This window comes from Dermacentor silvarum, chromosome 2 (genome assembly GCF_013339745.2).
Source record: "Dermacentor silvarum isolate Dsil-2018 chromosome 2, BIME_Dsil_1.4, whole genome shotgun sequence".
NCBI classification, from domain to species: Eukaryota; Metazoa; Arthropoda; class Arachnida; order Ixodida; family Ixodidae; genus Dermacentor; species Dermacentor silvarum.
In genome coordinates this window covers 81,963,020-81,987,871 of record NC_051155.1, presented here as the reverse complement: position 1 = coordinate 81,987,871, position 24,852 = coordinate 81,963,020, and the positions used below count along the sequence as shown (strand labels likewise).

Sequence of the window (24,852 nt, the reverse complement as noted above, 5' to 3'; positions counted from 1 at the left end):
CATTGCACGAGGCCTAGTCAACCGCGCCCGAGACACTGGAGACGTGTTGGACACCACGGACAATCTGACTACTTATAACGATCTCGTTAAGGCATTTTACTTTAGTCACCGAACCTTCCCCCCACATCACCCCAAGTTCAGCCGGGCGCAGGCTACCACCCTGCGCCTGCTACAAACAAATACGTACCCTTCACCCGCCCGCCTCCACCTTATATTACCTAAAGTTTACAGTACCCCCAACTGCCGGTGCTGTGGCACTCACCCGGCTACGCTTCCGCATATGCTGTGGGAGTGCCCAGCGCAGTACACACAAATTAACACCACGACCCTATCGTCGAGGTTGCGTGAGGCTCTGCGGAACTCCGCCCTCGAAGACCAAACCTGGGCGACCCAGCACGCCCGTGAGGCTGCGGCGAGGCAAGCCCTCGACGTCCCCTCATAGAAGGCTTAGGCTCGGCCATCATAAAGTGCTGGTTCCACAATAAAAGTTTATTCCTCCTCCTCCTGGAGTTTTACGTGCCAAAACGCCCATATGATTATGAGGCACGCTGTAGTGGGTTACTCCGGATTAATTTGGACACCTGGGTTTCCTTAACGTGCACCTGAATCTAAGCGCACGGGTGTTTTCTGCATTTAGCCCCCATCGAAATGCCGGGATTCGAGCCGGGATTCGATCCCGCGATCTCGTGCAAGTCTGTGTCAATGAGCTTCTTCTACCTGCGGTACCTACCCAGTACTGCGTCTACCGTGACCGATGTCGACGTGAAACAGGTTCAACGAAGAGCGGCACGTACACATTGTCGCATCCTCATTGACCCAAGTTTGTCCGATGGATGGTTTCAAACCCTCTTACCTCAGTAGAGCAGCCTGATGCACTGCCCATTCCCACACTGACTACCGAGCGACACCGGCAGTCGGGAGAACGGTTAGATACAAACAAACATAGATGCACAGATAGAAACGCACATACATAAATAAATAGCCCCCGCAAAGTGTGTGAGTACCGTAAGAATGCTCACGCATTAAGAAGCAGCGCTGATGAAGAAACAAATTCGATGACGAAGAACGCCGGGGTGTGTATAGGCTTATTTCTTGCCTATTTTTCGACCCGAGGACGTACCTTTTGTCTGATAACTACTTTCTTGTTCTGCGGCGGAGCACCATGGCCGTACACATATCTGTGCGCGTATTATAGCCATTTGTGAGTAAGAAGCATTGTAATCGGTGCCCATATTTTCCAGAATAAACGTGTACTGCATGCTCAAATTTTCTGGCCTCACGACTGATATAGTATATGGGCACCTCGCAGTCAGAGAAGGGCAATTCCGCAAATCAGTAGTCCAAAATTCATATGAAACAATCGTTGTTACCTGCTTCCTGTTGGAACAGTGAATGGCACACGGGGAGTAGGTTTGAAGAATCATCGAAAAACACAAATTGACGTTTTATTTTTATGTAAGAGACAAAGACAAATGTAAGCTGTATGAATAAAAACCAGGCGAGGGCCCGAAGGAATCTCAGCACTGCCATTATACATGGACAGAATGCTCACAGCGGGGCAAATAAAGTACATGTACATATGTTACGTGGAGGAATAAAATAGCTACAATACCGCAATACTATTTTTGGCGTGCAATGTGAGGTTCATGTGCACTTGTTCAAATAGGTACATTTTCAACAGAGAAACTGTGCAATCGTTGCGAAGTCTCGCATGTAGATATGACGCGAGTTTTATACTTAAAAACCGACAGCGTAATAACGTAGGTTATCTATACATGGGCGTTGATTTGGAACTTTTATTGAAATCTAGATAACCTACAATAAATTCAATGATAGGGAACATGCGTTACTTTTAGAGATTAAAATGTGACCTAAAATTTATGGTAATTGATTTCCTTATAGCAAGAGAACTACTTCTTTTGTTCAATGCTCGGCGCTATCATAGTTAAGGAGCATTACATGGTGGTAACTTTCTAAGAAGTTAATATGTTCTAGTTAACATCAAGACTGATGTAGCGTTATGTCATGATTTTGCAACCGACATACCAAAGGTGAGTTTTGAGTTTTCCAACATTTTTCATCTTCCATGAAATCAATAAAACGCTTGAGGCTTATTTGTCGCAGCATATCCGGCATTATTGCCGTTTTACAGCCGCAGAGTATTTTTGCACAATCTACGAACATTTTCTGCAGGTATATTGCGTTATGGTCCCTAACTTGCGAGTACAATCCGCTCAAGTATTTAAGAGAAGTGGAGGCTCCTTCGTACTGATAAAAGGAGAATCATTTATTTATTGTTAATACGCTGTGATTAGGAGCTTCCCAAGAGTGTAGATTTACTGCTCGTTCACAGTAGGGCGTTGTCGCGAACTTATCAGTAACCTTGAGCCCACAAACACAGTAAGTGTACGTATATGCAAATGCTTTGGGGTAGAAATACTTGAAGTGAAGAATAAGAAGTCTTCATCTGCGATATGTACACATCTATTGAAATCGCCAAGTCTACGATGTATACTTTATGGTTCCAGAAGCAGTGGATCGGAAATAAAGCTTTCTGCAGTAGGCAAAAATTGCTGCAGACTATTGTGGACAGCTGACTTCAGCTCCTCCAGGTCCTGTTCGCTGAGCACGACTTCAGGTGAAACGCTCACAATGTTTACCGAGCCATCTCGTGCAATGCTTGGCGCCGTCACTTTGACCGGTCCCATGAATTCCATGTGGTAGGAAATAATTCGCAGTTGGTTGTTTATCCTGAAAGAATAAAAACATGTTTCTGGAGACACACGGATAAGTACTTAGAAGATATGCATATTTCAAACAAAGTTGGCAGCCAAACATTCGTCGCCTGTAACGGTGCAGTCCTGAAACTCAATATGACAGAAAAATGCATAATTCTAAATCATGTTGACAATTTTCACATAGAGCTTGCAACGTAGAACGTAGGGCGCTAAACAAACTATGTAAGGAAAACATGCACGGATGCCAGTTTCTTTAGCAGGGACAATCTGCTTGCTCTGACGTCTTTTGCGCTCAACGAGGAATTCTTGAAGCACATTGATATTTGTGATGATCTTTGAGCTTTTAAATAATTTTTGAACGAATATGTTGCACACTCTGTGTCCTAATAATTGACATAATCGTATTTTGCAGAAGACTGCGCCAGCATAAGACATCAACAGTTCTATCTTCATAGAAGATCAGATCCGTTGTATACCAAGCTGTAATTCATGTTCGTGGCGCCATGCTGGACGCTTGTAACTTATATTTTTGGAACGCCGTCGCTATTCGTTTCTTACTGGCGGTCTGCAGTAAAATTGTGTCTTAATCTTATTTAAGGTATGCGGCCGGCTGTGCTTCCAGTGTTAGGCTCGTACAGATACACGAGAGTATATGTAAAGACAAAAATATTTCTGAATGAAAAGAAACTTTTAAATACATCCTGTTTTGAATACTGCAATTCTGTCCCATCTGACCAACTACTTGCAAGACGAAGTTCTGAGTGATATGTTTGGTAATAACGGAGATACACTAATTATATTACTAACCACACTTACCATTTGCCGAATTGACGATCAGCAGTAATTTAATCATTTAGCACTAATATACTTTGTTTATTACTAGTTTCAAGAAATACGTCTGTAATATCGGTGGCAAAACGCCAGTCATGTTGCACTTCACACTAATCAGCGCAATTGCAAACTTGGTACCGACGGTAAAACACGATGACACATGCAGCGCAGTGAGAAATTGCCCGTAATTCTGTGGTAGGGAAATCGGTATCTTGTGAGCCTTGTTGCCGCCGATGGCACGCAGAAGCACTGCGTTGGTGGTTGCAGGCAGCCTATAGGCCATCATATGTGCTCCCCTCACTTGTCCATCAAACCTCAGACGGGTCAAATTGGTTTTATTATTATTTTATGACTCCTTGTTTCATCCTACATACGTGAGCTTCTCGCGGCTGAATTCACTTTTCGTGGCTGAATTCACTTTATGCTTCAGTGACGTGTATTCCATCATTCCATGCCACCGCCAGGAATGATGGCTGCATTGGCGTCAAAAAATTCATTGGAGCTCGCACCTTCTGTCGTATCCTTTGATTCAAATACGAAATAGTAATATAATGCTTTTCAAGTAAGAGTTGAGGCATCATGCCTGAAAAGGTTTATACATAAATTATTGTATACATCATGACTATCGTATAATGATGAGGTGACATTAAAGTGTAATTGTGCTACGGCAAGATCCATCAATCAAGTCACTAACTTGTATATTTATGTGTACTAGATCTAGCTCTGGGACTGTTACCGAGCTCAACTCCGGGACTGGCAGGCGGATGTGGAACACCCTTTTGTGCCGTATGGCGTCCCGTAAGATGTGAACTTACGAGCAGGTATTTAACAAATAATCCCTGGTATGCTACCGTAGTGATCGCGCGTAATAAAAAAAAACGAATAACGCGGTCCTTAATTTTCGCGTATACAGCAAAAAAATCTCCAAAGTTTCTGTGCGGCCTATTTCAAGCATCGCAAATGAAGGATGACCACGTACTCGGCAATGTCTAGGGCCAACTCCACGGCAGGAATGTGGACGTCTAACATTGCAGTTCTGGTGCGGGAACGTTCGTAGACCGCAGCCGCAGCTCTGACCAACAGATCTTCAAATCCCAAATTCAGACGTACTGCCAGGCCGCATTCGCCGAGAACAAGCGCGCAGTCACCGCTCCTGTAGACGCTCGATAAGCCCGTCAGGTTGCCTTCGTATACGGCGAGGCGTCCAAAGGAAAAATTGAGGTCTCCGATATCTTGTGGGAGCGATACCGGGTCGAACCCTCTGGAAAGGGTTAAGGTACGGAGACAGCCGTCGAAAACTCCACGTTCGCGCTCCACTTCTGCGCTGCGAGGTCTCCTTTGCCTTTCTGGCAGCGGCCTCCTTGGAGCGACGTCTTCATCGCTGCCGCCACTACGTGAACCACCAGGGTGCTGGCCACGAATCAAAGCGAGGTAGCTGGCGGCACTTCCGAGAGCCTTGGTCCAAGTGCGGCTCAGCACTGATTCTGCGACAAACCGCAATGTACAGCTGAGTGATACGAAAGCCACTTCTGTTTGTTCGTAATATCTAGCCAATAATGTAACAAGGCTGCCTGAACAACTGTCAGCCTCAACTATCACAACTGCTTATGAAAAGGATAAGGCCTCTTGGCATGAACACGCAATGAAAATTTTAGCCCATCTTTTTACTCTATTTAACACATTCCTGCAGTCAACTTTAGAAATTTATTTCGGCCATGCATGCTCCACAGTATACTTTGTAGTCACACTATAGACGATACGATAAAGGTACCGCAGTGCCGGCGCTGCCTACATTAGGAAGGCCCAAAATTTGTGGACGATCTAACTCATTTAGCAATCTGTTCCTCGTGAACGTCGTGGTACAGCGTACTTTATTTTTCTTGTAATCAACCGCTGTTTCCGGACGTTCAAAGCAGGGCGAACTGCAGTTTGGGGATGCTCATGGAATAATATTTAATGGCGTTGCTTGGTCGCGTGAAGTGGTGTTTCAAATATTTAATGCGCTGCAGACACCTTCACTGAATTACGCACAGAGCTCTGGAATGTCGTTACTCGCTAACGAAATTGCAAAAATAGTGGCTAAGCGTATTGCACATGTACACTTGAAATTAGCGAGTAAGTTTGTCAGAACCTAACACCAAAGTTTATCAGTTCTAAATTACGATGAGATTTGTTCAGAGAAAGCACGTAGCACATACCATGGTAAAAATTCTCACGACCTCTGTTAACGCTACCTAACAAATTACGAATTTTGACCAGAAGTGGTTGTGAGTATTTCACGGGTTGGTAAGAGACTGTATAGAGAGCCGACGATATACCAATCACTCAGAAATTAACGACGTGCAGCACTGCGCAACCCATCCCCGTCATTATTTGCACTTTAAACTGTAATTATATAAATACTTTCATATCCTACATTGTACTTTCTTTAAACCTTCGTTAGACGCGAGAAATCTACTCATGCTTTCTGCTTTACCTTTTCCAAATTACCTTCACCACAATAAATAACAGCAAAAAATTTTCTACACAAGAATATTATCTGAAAGATCAGCGGGACACTTGTCCCACAAATAACTTGGAGCCATGAGCGAAAGGACGGACACATGTTGTCCCTTTGCACACCTTGGGTGTCATTATTGCAGGCTATGAGGTGATTACAGCTTCTCATGAAAGGCTTCAAAGCGCGCAGTGCCACGAGGCACGTGGCAGGCTTTACACATATGCTTTGAGTCTGTTTCCCGCGAAGTTGTTGAACACTATCGGCACCTTTTGTGCCTAGTGGCAAGGAGGGCGCCCTTGCCCATTGAGCCGAACGTTTGTTGGAACCCCTTTCATAATTGAGCAGCTCTTGCTTCCTCTCTTGTGATAACTAGACGGCACTGACCCTTGCAAAAGCTCCTGCAATTGATGAGCTGTCTGCCCAGTAGATCCCGAAAGAACAGGTATGTCATGTTGTTTCTGTAGCAGCGCTGCACATCTTTAACCGCTAGGTTCATAATATTTGCAGGTATCTGAAAACAATGGCTCACTCTCACGCCACACCTGTGTACATCTGACCTAACTGCATTACTGGAGTTCAAGAAGTAATTTTGTGACTTACCGAGCAACTAATTCGTTGCAAAAGAGCAACCAAGTTCACGCACTTGAAGAGCGACGACAGCCAACGAAACATAGGAAAAGGAAAACAACTCGAACTATTAGTGCCACCTACCAATTAAAATAAAAACCCAAAGTTATAGTTCTTCTCAGATCTTTATCTTCAAATAAATGGCGCTACCTGTTTATGTGGGGTTACGTATGTCCCTCTACACACTTGAGACAGTTTTCACTTGTGGTTGCAGGTAGGACGGATATGTCCAATGACCAACAACGTGATTTAAACGGTACCCATTTATTTAAAAGGGTGATTCCATGCAACTGTCCCAACCTTGGCGCTTCACCATCAGCACTTTATTTGAAAAAAATTGAGGACTATCTATGTAAAGCAAGAAGTCTTCCTGTAAAACATTTTTGTGACAAAAAAATTGTCAGCACCGCTAGGAACATTTGAAGTTTGTATGAGTCGTAAAAAGCATTATAAAAAATTTGCGCTTCGTAAGTTAAGCAAGGACAGGATTTTCTTTGAGAATGAAGCTAGGCTTTTCAGTACAAAAAGGTTTTATCGATATTTACGTTTCCATGAGTTTTTATACTGCCCTAAATATGCAAAATTTGGTCCACATTGGGAATTCTTTTGCAGAAAGGTAACTTTCCAAAGGTTATATTTTATAGTAACTGATTGCCAGTAAGTTGTACTATAAACGAGAAATAATTTGGGATAGATATAACGTGAAATCACCTGTAGAGGTGGCGCCAAATTTGGAGAAATATTAGTTTTAGCCGATGTTTAGTAGCAAATTTAGGATTGAGGTGGTGAGGGTAAAAATACGCCAAATAGTGTATTTATTAGCAACACCCATCGTCTACAGACTGAGAAAGTTTTATAAAATACGTTTTGTTTTAGGCAAGAAAAAAATTTCTGAAGTTGTGTTGGACCAGTCTCTGTGCTTGCACGTGTTTCCCCTACATAGGAATAGCGTCCTAGTGGTAAGTAGAACTTGCGTGGATGCAAAATTTTCTGAGTCAATGGAGGAACATCGAGACAAGATAATCAGCGCCTAAACTGTTTATTTGAGTGCTTTATTAGCCAGTATTAGCCTGGCCAATAAAAAACGCGAGCCACAATAGAGCGCATTTACCTGGATGTCGCTGCACACCGAGGGCCTGCATAGCGTCTTCATGCGGAACAGGGAAGTTACGCTGGTGTGTACAGAATGCACTTACGTACACTAAGATTTATAAATGGGCAAAAACATTATAATTTAGAAGAGAATCTGCTACTTTATTAGGCAAATATGTAGCAAATATCAGCCAGCACAATCATGTTTTAGCAACCATGTTTCTCCTGCAATAAACAAATGACAGAAGAAACTGTACGATGCCCTAGTAGGCAGACGTCCTAGTAGACGTGCTGGGATCATTCCAAAGCAAGGCTGCGAAATTTTGCAAACGACTGCTAGATATCCGCAGTGTGGCTTGTACATCGAGGAACGGCGGCTCTTGAGTCGGCGATATGTAGCAGTTGTGCCATTGGAGAAGCTGTATCCATGACATTACCTGTACACGTCTTGTCGGCCTCATTTTGTCCGTGTGGGTTAAGGCAGTTTAACTATACCATACATTACCTGTACATTTACACTTTTGCGAAGGCCCTTGCATTTTGTCATGGAAGCGTCTACTCGTCCTTCCATACCATGTTACGATGGCACTGACGAAGGTATTCTTTTCTTTCGGTTAAACCTACAGTCTTGAAACCAGCGGATTGCCTCATTTGGTTTGAATATAACATTTAAAAACAAGAAAGACACAGAGGGCGACTAACTAAACGTATTTATTTCTTTCCACCATCTTTTTAAATGCAGTAGGTTGAACCTAAGTATGCCAACGCACTTAAGGACGAGTCGATATCACTCCCCTAATGTCATTTCCAACATGGTTGCTAAAACACGATTGTGTTGGCTGATATTTGCTTAATATTTTCCGTAATAAAGCAACAGATTCTCTTCTTAATCATAATGTTTTGATCACATCTAAATCTTAGTGCACATAACTGCACTCTGTACGCACCGGCGTGTGTACAGAGTGCAAGAATTTGCGACCGCGCGGGTTCTACGTACGGCTAGGAGACTTTCCTGCGAAGGGGAAACACGTGCAAGCACAGAGACCAGTATAACACAACTTCAGAACTGCTTTTCTTGCATAAAATAAAAAGTAATTTCATAAAAGTTTCTCACTCTAGACAATGGATGTTGCCAATAAATACACTATTTGGCGTACTTTTTCCCCGACCACCTCAATGCTAAATTTACGACTAAACGTCGGCGAAACCTAATTTCTTGCAACTTTGTCACCAGCTGCACAGACCATTTCACGTTATATCCGTCCTAAATTATCTCTCACTTACAGTAGAACTTGCTGGCAATAAGTTGCTATAAAATATATCATGAGGGTAAAAGTTATCTTTCCACGAAAAAATTCCCAATATGGACCAAATTTTGCATATTTAGGACAGTATAAATTACTCGCGGAAACATACAGAGCGATAAAATCTTTTTTGAGTGAAAAGCCTCTCTTCATTCTCGAGGGAAAGTTGTGTCCTCGCCGAACTTAAGAGGAGCAAATTTTTTGACAATGCGTTTTATGACTCATACTTTCGAGCTTTCTAAAAAACTTCAGATGTTCCTATAGTGAAGCTGAAAATGTTTTTCCGCAAAAATGTTTCACAGGAAGGCGTCTTGCTTTAAATAGATAGTCTCATTTTTTTTCAATGAAGTCGCTCAAGGTCGGGGGCCAAGGTTGGGGCAGTTGGCGTGGAATGACCCCAAAAGAACATTTCCTCTAACTGCTTTGATTATGCCTGCGCAGATAATAATAAGGTAAGCGAAAATACAGAGAAACGTGAACATCACTGCGTGAGCGCAGTTTCCGACTATATTGTTACAAACACAACCTAGTAAAAATTGAAAGTAGAGAGGTGCCACCAACAGGAAGGAAAACTGAAAAGAACTTACGCCTTCCAGAAAATACGATACCGCGTGCATTATTATGCCTTCGATTTCACTTTTTATTGAAGATTAATTCTTTCTACATTTTAGGGTATTGACACATTTTGTGTTAAAATAGGCCGCATTAGGATCGGTTACATAGCTTTTGCGTTAGTGTATATCATCGCAGTGTCGTATATAGTGGGCTCCTCCTAAAGCTCAATCTAAAAAAATTATTTCGTTTGTAAACACACGTACGCTTGAAAGAGAGAAAATAATAGCGAGGACCTGACTGGACAACTCACTGTCTAGAATGCATAGCTCATATGCAGTTGTTCGAAGCGACTTCTCGTTCTGTTGGCTTTTTTGAGATACCAACCTTTAGCAGTAAGTTATCTTTCAATAATTGCTTTTTGCGGTCACTAAAATGTTCATGGACTGCTTCATTGGTTTTCAGTTTTAAATATGATTTCTTCTTCTTCTTTCTGGGGTTTTACGTGACAAAAACAAATTCTGATTATGAGGCACGCCGTAGTGGAGGGCTCCGGATTAATTTTCACCACCTGGGGTTTTTTAACGTGCACTACAACGCAGGCATACGAGTGTTATCGCATTTCGCCTCCATCTAAAGGCGGCTGCCTCGGCAGGGATTCCATCCCGCGATCTCGTGCTCAGCAGCGCAACGCCTTAGCTGACTGAGCCACCGCGGCGGGTATGTATTATTTGAACTAAGTGATTGAAAGTACTACTTTTGGTGCTCTTCGGCTCTTACAATATGACGTGCGTGCGTTACACGCAATAACGATATCGATACACACGTAGAAGGACACACCGAAGGCATCAGCGGTTGGGTAGCATGATTCAAAGAAAAGCGACGATTAAACTTCGCCTACTGGATACATTATCACTGAGAGTACTAAGGCGTGCCGACATTCATTCAAGACTTCGATTGAAATGTATATACATTCAACATTTGTAAGAATCACCGTACCCTCTGCGAAGATGTCTTCGTCCTCGCTACTTGCAGTGTAGACCCTGACGGTTTTGAAGGCCTTCACAGCAAAGTTACGTAGCTCCCGAGCAAGGAGCTGAGCAACTTTTGTTTCCACATACGGCCGTAGATAGTCGATGACATAGTCGTAGATGAAACCACTGAAGCTCGCATTGTTCAAAAGCAGGCGTATTCTGGACATCCGCATTCCGTAGACCTCAATACGAAGGTGGTTGGGTGAAGGCCTGCAAAAGTAAGCTGTACGCAGTTTTTGCAGTCTTTTGTTATGGTAATATACAGTTTGAAGTAGTAAAAAATTTACCATTAGGCTTATTCTACTAAAAAAATTTGCGGGGTACAAAGCAGCCCATTTGTCTAGTAATCTACCTCAATATAAATATCGATGATCTGATATATCTGTGTCATGTTAGTAAACAGTTCTCGAGGACGTGTAAGTATTTGTGTCTATAAGTATGGTTAAATTGGGTAAAAGAAATTTTGGCAGCGGAGCTGTTTAACCGGCCGTAATATGTCTGCTGAATAAAAAAAAAAAAAAACGTCGTCGAGCCATGATTCACCGCGTTGCCTAGCAACGGAGCGCCACCTCCTCGTCCCGCCGCCGCTCGCGCCACAGCGCTACTTAGCGAAGCCTTGCGTAGCCTCCGCAGTAGCGCCACTCACTCTTTCGCCATAGCTCTGCCTAGCTTCTCCCCACAGGAGCGTGGGGACGAAGCTAGGCAATGACATCACTCCAGAGTATATAGCTCCGCGTCGCCGAGGTGCGGAGACACTTTGCCTGGTCAGTTTACCTGCGGAGCCGCTGCCAGAGGCATCGGCTGCAAGGACGGACTCCAGGCGCATTCGTCGCGAACGCGGGGAAATGTGGTTGGCGTCGGCAGCAGCTCTACGCGTCCCACTACTTAAGAGAAGTGAAATTCTACGCTGTAATGATGAGCGGCAGCAGAGCCAATGTGTAAGACGACGACGAACGCGGGAGTAATGCCACAAGCACGTTCGCGCGGTTGCGCCAAGGTGCATCAACGTGCCAGCTGTGGAAGAAGAGGACGACGCTCGAAAGAGAAGCAAGTTAAAGGTGAGACGGAAACAAGTTAAAGCTAATGAAAAGCCAAGGGAAGGGCCGCCAGCTTCGCTGTTTGCTCAGACTTCGCGCCACTAGTGTGAAACTGCGCAAAAAGTTTTCATCCGTATTCCTATATTTTTCACGTATGAACCGACGCAGTTCAGGTAACACGACCTTATTAATGCGATTAGCATTCTTTGGGAACTGAACGCGCTTTTAGGGCACTATCTTTTTACTAATCAGACCATTTTCCTGCTCTATTTCCCTGCCAACTTGGGTCGATGGATATCCATGGTTAGTTGATTGGCTGTTGTGCTGAGGAAACCCGGTTAGAAAAGAACCATCGCACCAGCTTGTGTCACTCGTTAAGCACCCAGGGTTTGTGCTCCTCTTCAATGAACCTTTTTGACGCCAACTTGACTCTGTGGGTATGTGCCACTCAGCATGTGCCGCTCTTCAGTGCACCTATTGAACGCCAACTTGGGTGTCTGGATATGTACCCCTCATCCTGGAACCTCTTTGACACCATCAAGCAAAAGTTATTTATATTAAGACAGTCTTGTCTGCATATATGTTTCCACACGCGCCCACATGGTGATGATGATGATTTATTGGCATCCCCTTTGAAACGGGGCGGCGACAAATAGTCACCTAGCCTGATATAGTTACATAGGCGCCACACGGACTCCTAGGTGGCACCACTAGGTGTGCAGCGTGTCCAGAAAGATATCTGCTTGCTTCGCTGAAATGATGTCGAAAGACAATAGTCTTCTTTCGCCCCTGGTACGTAACAGCCTCTCTTCTCCTCCCTCCCATCCCTCACGCTCTTCCCCTCCCCTCTCACTCCTCACATGATGGACGAAATAGAGGTTTTACTGAATTCAGTTCAAATTTCCCGTGTTCGCCCTGCTCTCGCGCCATCTGTTGGGACTATTTATTACTGTTGGCTTCAAGCCGGCTACAAAGCCGCGGCTTCAGTCGGCTTGTTTTTAACGCGTAGCGTCTTTTCGACACCATTTCTAAAGCATTCATTTTTCATTTACTAACGGAAAAACCAGATCAATATGTATTCCTAATTAAACGAACACTGCGGATCACGGTTATGTACATATACGCTCGTATTTTGATTCAAGTATGCCTGAGGTTTCCTTTGCGCTCGATAATGTTGACGTGTATGACCCCGTGCCACCAGCGCTAGTAGCTCACTTGGTTTTTGCCGGGCGGTTGAATCGAGTGACAGACAGAGAGGGTATTTCGCGTTTAGGTAGCCCAAGAAAGACTACCGTCATTAAAATGCGCGACAGTAGCCCGACTGCATACACGACTGATACATGACGCGTGTCTACGGCGTCACTACGGGGTGCCGCTACATTGCTTCAATGCTAATCGCATTAGCGTCGGCATTGATCATGAGATGGGTTGCCTCCGGCCGTTTTTCATAGCGATACTTACAGGACGTGCCACACCTAATTTAAAGTAAAAATTAAGATTGTGGCGCATACACGCATAGCGCGTTACTGGCCTCTCTATGGAGCTATTTTAATTCTGTATAACATTGTTTACAAAATTTTGTTAACTGTTGTGTAGGTTTAAAATATTGAGGGCACATTTCGATTAGAAGGTTAAAGATCATAGCCGAAAGTTTAAGATCCTTGTGTTGATAAAATTATTTCTCTCGCATGCTCGTAAAATTTTGGTCCTGCTGTAAAAAAACATTTCCTGCGATAATAAAGAAAATCCCGTAAAGATGCGCCTGTGTTAGCAACTTTAAGTGCTGACAAACGCTCAGAATATCAATGGCTTCCTCTGCCATCTCGCTGTCGTGCTCTTCAGAAAATGAATAGGCGCTGACCCCAGCACTCGCCTTAAAATTTTTATAAGCAATCTGTCACGCCTCAGCAGCCTAATAACTGTAGTCTTGGGGGTGCCTGACAACGCTAAGACCTTCCGTAATGACTTATCCAATCCCTTGCAAACGTGCAACGCCTTCATGAGGCGCAGAAGCAAATACGTCACCAAATTTAGGGGATGTAAGCGTAGGCACAAGACAAGCAGCAAAATATTTGTCACGGCTCTCTAGAACGGCGCCTGACGTAATCATAGGGCGGGGCCATAACAAGACAATAAAGCTTAGCGGCAGTTACACAAAAAATGCATGAAGGTTTCAACATTACCAGACTCAAATCTTATCGATTTCATAATAAAGGGTACGTTCTTCTTCAACATTACCGGGAAAGGTGAAATCTAATTAAATAAATTCTGGAGTCTTACGTGCCAAAATCACGATATGACTGTGAGACGCGCCGTAGTGGGGAACGCCGGATTAACTTAGGCCACCTGAGGTTCGTTAAATGGTAACCAATGCACGGCACACAGGTGTTTTTTGCATTTCGCTCCCATCGAAATGCGGCCGCCGCCGCTGCCGGGAGTCGATCCCGCGCTCTCGGGCTTAGCAACGCAACGTCAAAGTCACTACGGTGCCGCAGGGGGGGGGGATTGACGAAGTTTCCGCGAACATATCTTTGTTGTGCACGCCGAGTACACGCCCCAGCGTGCACCGCGGGTTTGTTCAGAATGTCTGATTTCGCGTGCACCATTTCTACTTGCCCTTTGCGCCAGAACGCGTTCAGAACAAGTATAACTTGTTGCATATGATTTAAATATGTATTTGATTTACAGATGTAGAAGCATCACATGATTTTTGTTCACAAGCAGTATTCTCATTTAAGAATTAAGCTTCTAATCGAAAGTCGATATTCCCAAGGACTTCAACATAAACGCCAGACCACCCGCATTTTTTTTGTCCGGAGTTAAATTGAGAAACTGTCTACGTCGTGGAAAACCCAATACGTTAACTTTCATTAGCCTGGAAAGTTAAAATCGCTTCGATGTCAGACCGTCACGTGTAATTTTATCTCCTACGTTAGCGTACTTTTTTGTATGAGAACAGTCATGCGAGTGGCACACGGAATTTTTTTTATCACCTGACAGAATATTCCATATTTCATTTACACATAAATTAGAAAGACAGACAGTGCCAGGAATAGCCAACGGTATTTCAATATGCTTTAATATTTGACAGTATTAGCAACAGAAGCGTGCGACGGTCCCATTGTATTATCTGGTGGTAGCGTCCGACTGTGGAGTTCAAAAATGTTGAAGAGACACCCAGCGCATCCACCAAATGCAATGGGGGTGTGTGCCTAGCAGCACTTTGTGTAGTTTTGCAGCAGTAGGACTGAACAAGTCAGTCTGAGCTATGGCGAAGCGGGCGAGCAAGCGCGGCATGTCTTCTTTTACTTTCACCACTACCATGGCCAGCGCCTTAAGTGCACTATATGTTTTGTATATGGCCACCGATGAGCAATCAGGTGCAATTAAATGCATTGTTTTATTTTAGCATAACACATTCTACTTTACTAACAAGTTCAGCTTGTGCACGTATGATCAAAAATTTATTTTAACAAAATTATTTACCACTCGTCTTTAGTTGGCGTTCAATTAGTCATCAAAATCATTTTAGCACCAGAACCATATGGCGATCCTGCAATGAAATGATCCTGTGAAATTTAAAAAAATGAACTAGTGGCGATTGTGAACAGAGGCAATATGTAAGTCTCGGAATATGTATCCCACATAAGATAGCTTCTTGTTCGAGAGGGCTATTGAAGGCTTGCTTACCGCATTGCTCGCTTCAATTGCCGCTGCTTCTATTATGACTTTGGTGTGGTCCAACATTGTTCTGAGTGCGGGTGTAAGCCTCTCACGTATGATACTACTGTTATTGCTATAGGCACAGACATGACCACACCGGACTTACCATAGAAACAGCGGCAATTGAAGCGGGCAATGCGGTAAGCAAGCCTTCAATAAGCCTTCTCGACGAAGGAGCTATCTTATGTGGGATGCGGAAGATGTGCCCGCTCCTTGGCAATGACTGGTGTCGGGCACTGATGTTTCGATTTGTTTTGTCATAGATATGAGCCAGCGCTGGTGTAAAATCGCGCACGTTTACCCTATATATATGTTTTTTTTTCTGAAATAAGAATTCAGTTGGAAGTGAGCGCTTGTCAACGCCTGTCTCTTTCACTACCCTTTGTCTAAATTCGTGCTGTTATACGTCGTGGATCAAATAAAGTATCGATTTTTGCCCATACACAAATATGTACCGTTCCTATTCATGTGTAATTAAGTGTTTGTGTCCCGTTTAGGTGTCGTTAGAGCATAGCAAGAGCAACTCACTCTTCAGCGCTGAGCGACGCCCGAAAGGTAGCCAAATGCGCAGCTGTGCCGAAACTATGTCGCAGAAACGACGAGTTGAAGCCAGCGACGTAAGAAACTTCCACGGGTCCACCTTCAATGTGCAAATTAAGCCTACATCCATCGTTATCAGCACTAACATAGCTGTGTCCACTCCTCTTGATAGTATTCAATCCCCGAAGTCGGCCATTGGAAAAGCCTATTCTAAAACCATTTTCGTCTGGAGCACTATTCATGAAGTCCGGAAGCGGGACTTCGAGAAATTGGTGCGATAGTAGGAGTTTTCTGAGGCCCTTGTCTATGAGAGAATCTTGCGGCGTGCAGGATTCTGAAAGATAAGAAAAATAGAAAGGCTTGAAACAACCGTTAAATGAGCCGTTAGAAGCAGCATAAATTTTAAAGGCTTAGAAACAGACAAACACGTATGCTTTAGCGCCTGGTTTTGACATTCTTACGTGTTTGGTATGCACTTTAAAAATTGTTCTTCCTGACTCGTTGTTCGAGAAAACGCAAAACACTTTTCAAATAGGTAAGATGAAATAATCACGCTATTTTCTCTGAATTGCTTTTAACACAGTTGTAGAAGCAATCTCGAAGAAACGGGATGTTTTGAATTAGGATCACCTAACTCACTAATTATTATTGTATATTGACTAATAATGCGGAATCACACTGATATGTATGCCACTGTGGCACAAGTAATTCCAAGAAATTCGCTGGATTGTTCCACCAACCTAAGAATTTCGAATGCCGTTTTTTAGAACGCACTGTACAACAACGGCTTTCCTTATAGGATATCATATGCATATTTTTCAGTGCTCACTACGCACAACAAGCGTAAACAACCTTAAAACCGGAGGGATCCCCTTGCTCTTGACAGTTTAGCATACAAGCGCAAGTGATTTCAGAACAAGAAATGACTGCCTATAAAAGCATACACTGATAATGTGCATAGCCTCTAAAAGACGAATCGAGCATATGCTGCTCCATAAAAGGCGGAAATATTACGCTGTCTCCATGAGCGTCAATTTATCAGCAGACTAATTTGAATCAACGAAACTAGCTATTGGCTAGATTGTTGCCCAACTACAACAGGAAAAAGCGCTTAGACAACTGATCACTGCCTCAGCTTTCAACGCCTATATGCAGCCGTAGACAGCCCTGGCTGACCTTTAACGGGCAGCCGGTATAACGCGAGGTGAAAAACAGAAATAAATAATTACTGGTTAAAACAAACTGCGCACCGTTGAATGAGACATGAAAGAGACATACGCAAAGTAACTTTTATTTATAGGAAAGCGTCAAACAGGCCTTTGAGCGCCAAAGTCGGCGTCTGTCGTCTTTAGCAGTGAAACGGCACATGAACTCGCATTGCCATTGGCTGTGACACCACGTCGTAGGGTTGGTAATTTTGATGAACAATTAACCGATTAAAACTATCCCGCAAAACGAATAATCTTCATCGATGTCCACTTTTGATTCAAACGACTTAATCGATTAGACATCTTCGATTAATCGTTTTCGAGAGTTTGACAGGAGTGCGCGAAAATTTTGAAATCGTACTGGAATGGCGGTGCACGAGCAGGCACTGTGCGTCTGTGGTAGTGCGACTGTCGACTGTTTTTACGAGTCCCGAGTGGTGCTGAGCCGAATGCTTCCCCTCTCTTCACCCACACCACACCCGCCACCGCGCCACCCGAAGCCGGAGGCTTGAAATGAGGTCGCAATTCAAGGCATATTATAGCAACTCAGCGGTTGATCATCGTGTCACTCTCAGTCTACTAAAGACGTGACACAGAATGCGCGCCGGTTTGGAGCTCGTATTTGACATAACGATGAAGTTCATGTGGATTCCAGCAAATCAGTAGCTTCCGAGCATTCTCGCATGCTGGGTGTGTGGCCATTCAAAGAACGTGTTGGTTTTATCCGAACATCTCAGCCAATTTGCATTCCTTCGCTTTGTAGAAATGAGGACGTGGCTTAAAATTCTAAACCAGGGCTTTGGGGGCGGTGGATGTTCCAGCAGGCCTGGCATGAAGTGACTGACATGACTTTAATATGACTGACATGACTTTAATATGACTGACACTTTATTGATGTATTTTACTGCTGTAACACCCAGTTTGTATCTTTGATAACCTTTTGTTGTAACACCAAAATTCTCTTTGTGATGCCTTAAAACCCACCCTGTAACGGCCTTATGGCCAACAGTATCGTAAATAAATAAATAAATAAATAAATAAATAAATAAATAAATAAATAAAGTGCGACGTCCTCAAAGCCTGGCGTGAAGTCCGACGTCCTCAAAGGTCCTGTGCGAAAGATGACTCTTTTGCAGGCTGTCAACCATCGCGTTTCTTTCTATGCCGAACTGTGGGCCGAGCCAAACGAAATGTTAAATGTCGCCGATATCACCACAGAAAGCAGAGAGCGGGGAAGCACAAGGTCTAGTCTTGAATGACCAAGTCCGGGTGTACGTGGAGTCTGTTCTGATGCGGTTCAACAGCGTCGTTTCCTCGCGAGTAAGTTCATGGATCACACAACTTTTGTGTCGAGCCTTGTGGATCACCCTAACGTGATTACGGATTGCATCCTTAAAGTTCTAAACAATGCTTGATGCTCTCACTTTTCGGACACATGTCAGGATTAGACGTGCAGGAGCGTCAGCTATTTCGTTTCAATTCCTACGTCAGATGAAATTCATTGAAATTTTACGGAACAATTTTTTGCTCATTAGATTTTTGATTAGTACTACCGCTTGCTTTGTAAACTTGTAAACTTCCCTTGAGTTAGGCGAAGATGTAGTCGTTTTAATGGTGACTTTGAGTGCGTCAGCACCAGGATATCTCGTGCAGAATTGGCCCGTAGTTTTTGTAAGACCGTGGTAATTGCGGTGCTTTGTAATGTTTTAGACAAAACTGCGCGATTCACGCGGCCAGACCATGATACATCAAGGAAGGGTATGCAGAATGCCGCTGCGCAGATCTGTTTATTCACACAATGACTCGTGTGCGTACGCTAGTAGGTGGCTTTGATACGGTGTGCTGAAGTGTTCCAGTACAAGGAACTGAGGTTCGGCAGTTGAAATGGAGTGATTCGCCGTAGTTGGGCTGCATCGATGCTGCAGGTAACGTCCAAAAAAGACCATGGCGGGTCCAGACTACCCCGTTTAGGCCATTCCAATCCTAAATATCGGAAGGTGTTCAGCGCCGCATGGAAATGCGAGTGAATTCTTGTTCTTAGCCCCCGGAGAAGCGCCGTGCCTGCGAGGGACTCGCCCAGCTTTAACAGCTGGGTGTACAATGCCTGAGATATCATAAGGCGGAGTAGGAGCGATTGCTTCATTAGTAACCTTCTTGCTTGAAGCTGCCCGAGGAATACCCATCTCCAAGCGAAGTCCCTTTCTATATACTGCCTCCAAGCACTCGAATTGACTCGGTGATGGTGATTAGAGCGGGAACTGATAGAGAATGCGGCTTGTTATCAGTGCAGCGTTCAGTGCTGATTGTTCGGATTGTTCCCCCACCGTACACCTGCCTAGCGACGAAGTGCGTTGACTCTGTGCACTTATGCAACCACAACACTTTCAACCACTCTTCGCCACAGTAGCTTGCTGTCTATGGTGAACCCAGGAAACGAACACTAGTGGCACGACCAATTGGATGGCCTCTGATATCCAGCGTCAGACGTCTTGACTTCCGCCTCACTCCAGGAATTTTCTTTTCCCCGGTGCATGTTGCAATTCCTTCCAAATTTTAGTTGGACTTCTTTCCCTCCTGCGGTTTTTCTTATTTCTTGTTTAGCTGTATTGTACGAGGATTCACTAGTGCCATTTGCCTTTTTTAACGCTGCTCTAAGTGTCATTTTGTATGATATAATGTTTATATTTTTAAAGGCCACTAGTGCTAACTCTTAAGTGTTAAACAAATTAGAGATTTAATTTTGTGCCCTTGTATATCTAACTTGCTTCCACCTCTCGAGCATTAAAATAGGTTCCTACAAAAGTAGATAACTGTGTTTGAACGTTTATAATGTGCCTGGCAATAGTTTAGATTATTCGATGAAAAAGCCTGCATCGAAAGCGATTAATCGACTAAAGGATAAATTGATGAACGATTAATGGGTATTCGAATAAATATTGTCGCAGTTTCACTTGAAAGGCGAAGCATCAATTGCGATAGCAAATTTGTAGAGAGCTATACGTAGTAATAATATTAGCTTTATCAGCTGTATAAACTTGGACATGCAGCAGCACCGGCAACACGCATAACTGTTGTCGACGCCGTCGGCGTTTTGCCCGCGTTCGCTCAAAATGCGTGCGGCGTTGGTGACTGTTGCCGGAGCCTCTGATATAAATAGGCACTTGGTGCCGCAGCTAAACGTCGCCTCCCTTCCCCCCCCCCTCCCCCACGGCCTCTCGCGCGTCGGAAGAAGGCGCGTTTGCTCTACATATATGGTGATTGTAAATGAGGAAAGAGACGCCTACTTCTGCAGCCCTTAAGGGAGCACGGCGCAGAACGCGCGTTTGTTCTCCACTGTGCGTTCACTCCCCGTGAAAGCGCGCGCCCCTCGCGCCCTTTCACTCGCACATACAGCGTTCGGCGACGATTTCATCTCCATTGACGTCATACGGAACCTCACGGCGACCGCGACGGCGACGACGACGGCAGCAATCTGCTTTTGAGTGTCCATATAATTGCTATCGCAATAAAAGAATAAATCAACCATACCATGTCAGGAGCGTGCATCGAGGGAGCAGAGTGGGCGAAAGGTTACACCTGCTGCAGAATTAGCGCGCCAAGTGTTGCGTGAGGGGACAGCGCATCGCCGCGTCGATGGCATGCGGCGTTGGCACCGCAGGCTGCTGCTGCTCGGTGGCTCGGGCAGCACGTACGGCTATTGCTCGGACCACTCAGCGTCATTCAATTGGACATTTATGTTTTCACATTCACAACTCATAAGAAAGGCTTAGGTGCCCTGTGATTAATTTATTATGATTGGCGGTTATGTTTCGAAGGAAAGTAGGGGCTCGGACCCTAGTTGCATTGCAATTTCATTTGATTTTGGCCTCGCTATTCGCATGCCAGCCTTCACCGCCGCAGGAAGACCATTGCAGACCTCCCTTTAAGACCTTCACTGTAAAATAAAAGCAAAGTATTGCACGTGAGTTGACAACTGATTTGTTGAAAGTACGTGGAACCCTGCGATTAGGCACCCCCCTAGATGCCTTTACCGAAGCGCCGGTACATTCGATGCATGCTCCGTCTCTTTTATTTTATTTTTAGAGAAGTATTATCTGCAACAGAGGTTTTGTCCCTGTAGATGGCGTATCATCCTTGTTTAAATGAACATATATTTTATTTCTTTATTTATTTAGTTGTGCTCGCGGATAACTTTCTGTGGCTATGAAGGGAAAGCTTCGAGCGCGTGGCTTGCCGCACGTGTGTTACCGCGCCAAGTAGTCCGGCAGCGTTTGACAATGCCTTTGGTTACTCGGGACAGACGCCGAATCAACGCAGCTTCCACGTGCGACAGTTTCGCGTTTGCCCAGACGCCGAAGGGAAAATGCACAAAATAAGTAAACTTTAACACTCAGTGGCGTGTTTTATCTTATTACAGCGAAGCTGTGAAGGGCTAGGTTCCAGGAGATCGCGTCCGTAGACCGACCGGCGTGTACAACAATCTCGGCTCCATGTGCATGGCGGTTTCCCGCCAGTTCTGCCTTAGCACAGATGTCAAAACGGATGACTAGCATGACTGATAGGTCATGACGTCAATAACATCGCAGGCACGTCATTTACGTCACGATTAACGATAATAAAATCACGTGTGGCGCATACCCGCATCGCATATGCGGGTATGACCCAAGGGCCAGGGATATACGGGTATGAGCCAGGGACAAGACAGAGAGAAATAAACAAACAAATATAGAATGACAGAAAGAAAGAGTGGGTAGGAGCCGCCGAGAGCAGGAGCGGGAGAGATCTCACAGGATCCTGAAGGCTGACGCTGCAGTGCAGTGTGCGGCTAAGAGCGCTCTGGCTCATACGCCAGTCTATGACGATGGGGCGGACTTGTCTCAGCAAACGCACTACTTGGCCATCGCGCCGGGCGAAAAGGAGACGCTGGTGTGCTTTTTCATCGACGAACGTGCCGAATGCGCTCAATATAACCAATCATGGTAATATATAAATTCACTATAGCAATATTCACTACAGCAGACCCACCTAGTCACAGCTTCGCTGGCTTCCGTGCTCACAGTAGTGGAAGGGCTCTGAAGTTTTTAACTGTTGCTAATAAGGTTTTTATCCTTTTCCTTGCGCAGCCTAAACAGACGTGGATTAAAGCGCGGGACTCTTTTTCAGAAGCGCTCTCACTTGTGCGCGCTTTGCCTCCGTAGCTTTCCCTTCATAGCCACAGAAAGTTATCCGCGAGTATAGTTACTTAGTTGTTTATTTCATGATTTATTTATAAATGACAAATGTAATTCCGGCTGGAGCCATTCGAATATCAACGCGCTTCAAGTTTGTTAAAGCAGAAAACGGCCAGTAAAGGACAGGAAGAGGGTAACAGGGCAGATGGAAGTATCCGCTCGACTATGCTTTATTTTTTTTTTTTTGCAAGTGCAAGTGCTTTATTTTTCTTCACATAATCATAATTGTACAGATATCTGGACCGATAGCCAGGGAAGGCTAGTTTCCGGTCCAGTGTCAAAATATAACAGACAGGTCAGGTGCAGGGGCGCTATAACTTAAAATGATGTCAAGCTGTTTTGATTCCTAACTCCTGATGTCAAATTTACGTAACCACCGACGCAAGCATCGGGCGGTGACCCGCAGCGTCGTCTGAACAACCCATTGAAACACTCCCGTCGTTTATAGGAGGTCACATTTGTTCGCTTTCAAAACTAATAACATTGTCTACACTCAGCGGTTTTCCTTATTCATTTGGCTGCCAATAGGCGAGGAGCACGCTCTAGTGGAGAGGGTTTCGATGGGGCCGAGCCAGCACAGTGAAAATATATAACCGCATGAAGAGGCTGGTGCCGGCTTCTCCGGTTGGTCCGCTTCACCTTACTTAGCTTGCGGTGGCTGGTCGAAAAGTGGGCGTAGCCAGAAAATATTGGACCAATAGTAGAGGGCTAATGGTGAAAAGGCCTCGAATTAGGAATGATTATTTTTCTTTTGTGCGGTTTAATCATGCATAATCAGTGTGTACACATTTTGTCAGATGGGGAGCTATGGCAGTTTTCGTGCTGTCGCGTGACAGACCGGCGAAGTTGGGAGTGGCCCGAAAATGTTTTGACCAATCGTGCAGGCTGATTGCAGCAATTGGAAACAAAACAGTTTGGAATCATTTTACGTTATAACGCCCTAAATTTTAACAGAAAGGTATTCCGGAACACGTCATGATTTATAACAGACAAGAAACATTAAGGAATATTCCTTATTAATCGATGCAAGTTAGTTAGTGAGGCTGGTCATCAAGAAAAAACAATTTGCTACACTGCTTGAAATTACGTGGAGTTTTAGCAGTCTCCTTGTCATCTTATTCTCGTCCCGGCCTGATCTTAATATCTTATTATTTTTATTACACAGAAACTAGACTTGGTTCGTGCAAATATCGCCAGACAGCACAGCTACCCTGTCTTCACAGCTACCCTACCCTACCCTGTCACGTATGGACCACGGATTTAAGGTCCAGCCTCAAGCTTCCAGGACGGATCCCTTTAGGTATTAAATTTTCCTGAAGACTCTTAATTTACCTACAGATTTCAGTATGAGCGTTGGTAATAAGCAACATACAAGAGGAGTGCGGTCAGCCGACTGAAGATATTATGATAGGAGGGTAAAAGTTTGCCATTGCAGTCTTCACGCAAGCTGCCTAATTTATGTCGTAGCGCCTTTCCGGGTGTACTTGTGCGACGTAAATGTGGTGATGTATACATCTTAAGAAGCGCACTGGCTGAGAATGCACTAATCAAGTAATTCGCAACTGAAGAAGAAAAAGAAAGGAAAATGGCTGTACTCATTGGGTATTGGACAACTTATCGAGTGTCCGAGGGCATGCAAGAATAGTTTTGGTGCTCCTGGTTAAGTTTTGACACAGTACAAGATAATCAAGACTCAGGATGTATACTGTAAACGGTGCAAGAAAGAAGTACCCCATAAATTATCCTGTGTATGTCGGCAGTATGGTTGAGTATATACCGATATTATGCTGCCGGTTTTGAGTGCGGGAGAAGCGGCAGCTGCCTAAAAATCTCGCTGCGCAAGCACGCATATAGCTTCGAGGGTTAACCGGGGCGTTGTTTTGATAAGTGGTGGAAAGACTGTGGCGGTGATCCCGCGTTCCGCGCCAGTAACCAAGTCGCAAAAACCACACACCAGCTGATGCGTAGGGCGAGAGAGGAAAACACATTCTGCTATCAGGCTATGTCGAATAGATGGAGCACGTTTCACTCTAAAAAGCCAGGGAACCCTGGAAACAAAAAGTGGCGTCACGATGAAAAAGCATGCTTGTCACTTACCAATGCTTGCTGCTGCTGAATGAAAGCAACAGATGAATAGTATAATAATAATAATTATTTCGGTCATTTTGATCGCTTACAATTGAGGATTGTGAGTGTGCGCTGTTTGCTTGCGGGGCCTCATCAGCTACACGCTCAGACGAAGACGGAGCGAACGTCGAGAGAATCGTGGTCACTTATCTCGTCCCAGCGTTTCTGCGATAACATGGATGGGACGGACGCTCTCGTATTTCCATGTTTTTCCACACTACGCTTGAGCGGTGTTGCGTGACGCACTTGCCACTTCCGGAGCTTATGACAAATCAGAGAACACAGGAATTTATTGCGACAAGGAAAAC

The 24,852-nt window shown here is 44.5% G+C and overlaps 1 protein-coding gene across 2 annotated transcripts in view; it reads right to left on the bottom strand.

Moving 5' to 3' along the window:
* Window positions 1-24,631, bottom strand: part of LOC119441579 (uncharacterized) — a 116,297-nt gene extending 91,666 nt beyond the window's left edge. The window contains exons 1-5 of one of the 2 annotated variants that reach the window (XM_037706187.2): window positions 24,515-24,631; window positions 15,967-16,312; window positions 10,644-10,901; window positions 4,549-5,053; window positions 1,369-2,751 (exon numbers count right to left, since the gene is read on the bottom strand). In XM_037706187.2, coding sequence (XP_037562115.1) covers window positions 2,517-2,751; window positions 4,549-5,053; window positions 10,644-10,901; window positions 15,967-16,126 — 1,158 coding nt within the window. In that variant the 5' untranslated portion in view covers window positions 16,127-16,312; window positions 24,515-24,631 and the 3' untranslated portion in view covers window positions 1,369-2,516. Of the gene's footprint in view, window positions 2,752-4,548; window positions 5,054-10,643; window positions 10,902-15,966; window positions 16,313-24,514 lie in introns of those variants that run through there. The other variant, XM_037706186.2, reaches the window with a different exon arrangement.
* Window positions 24,632-24,852: the final 221 nt, after the last annotated feature.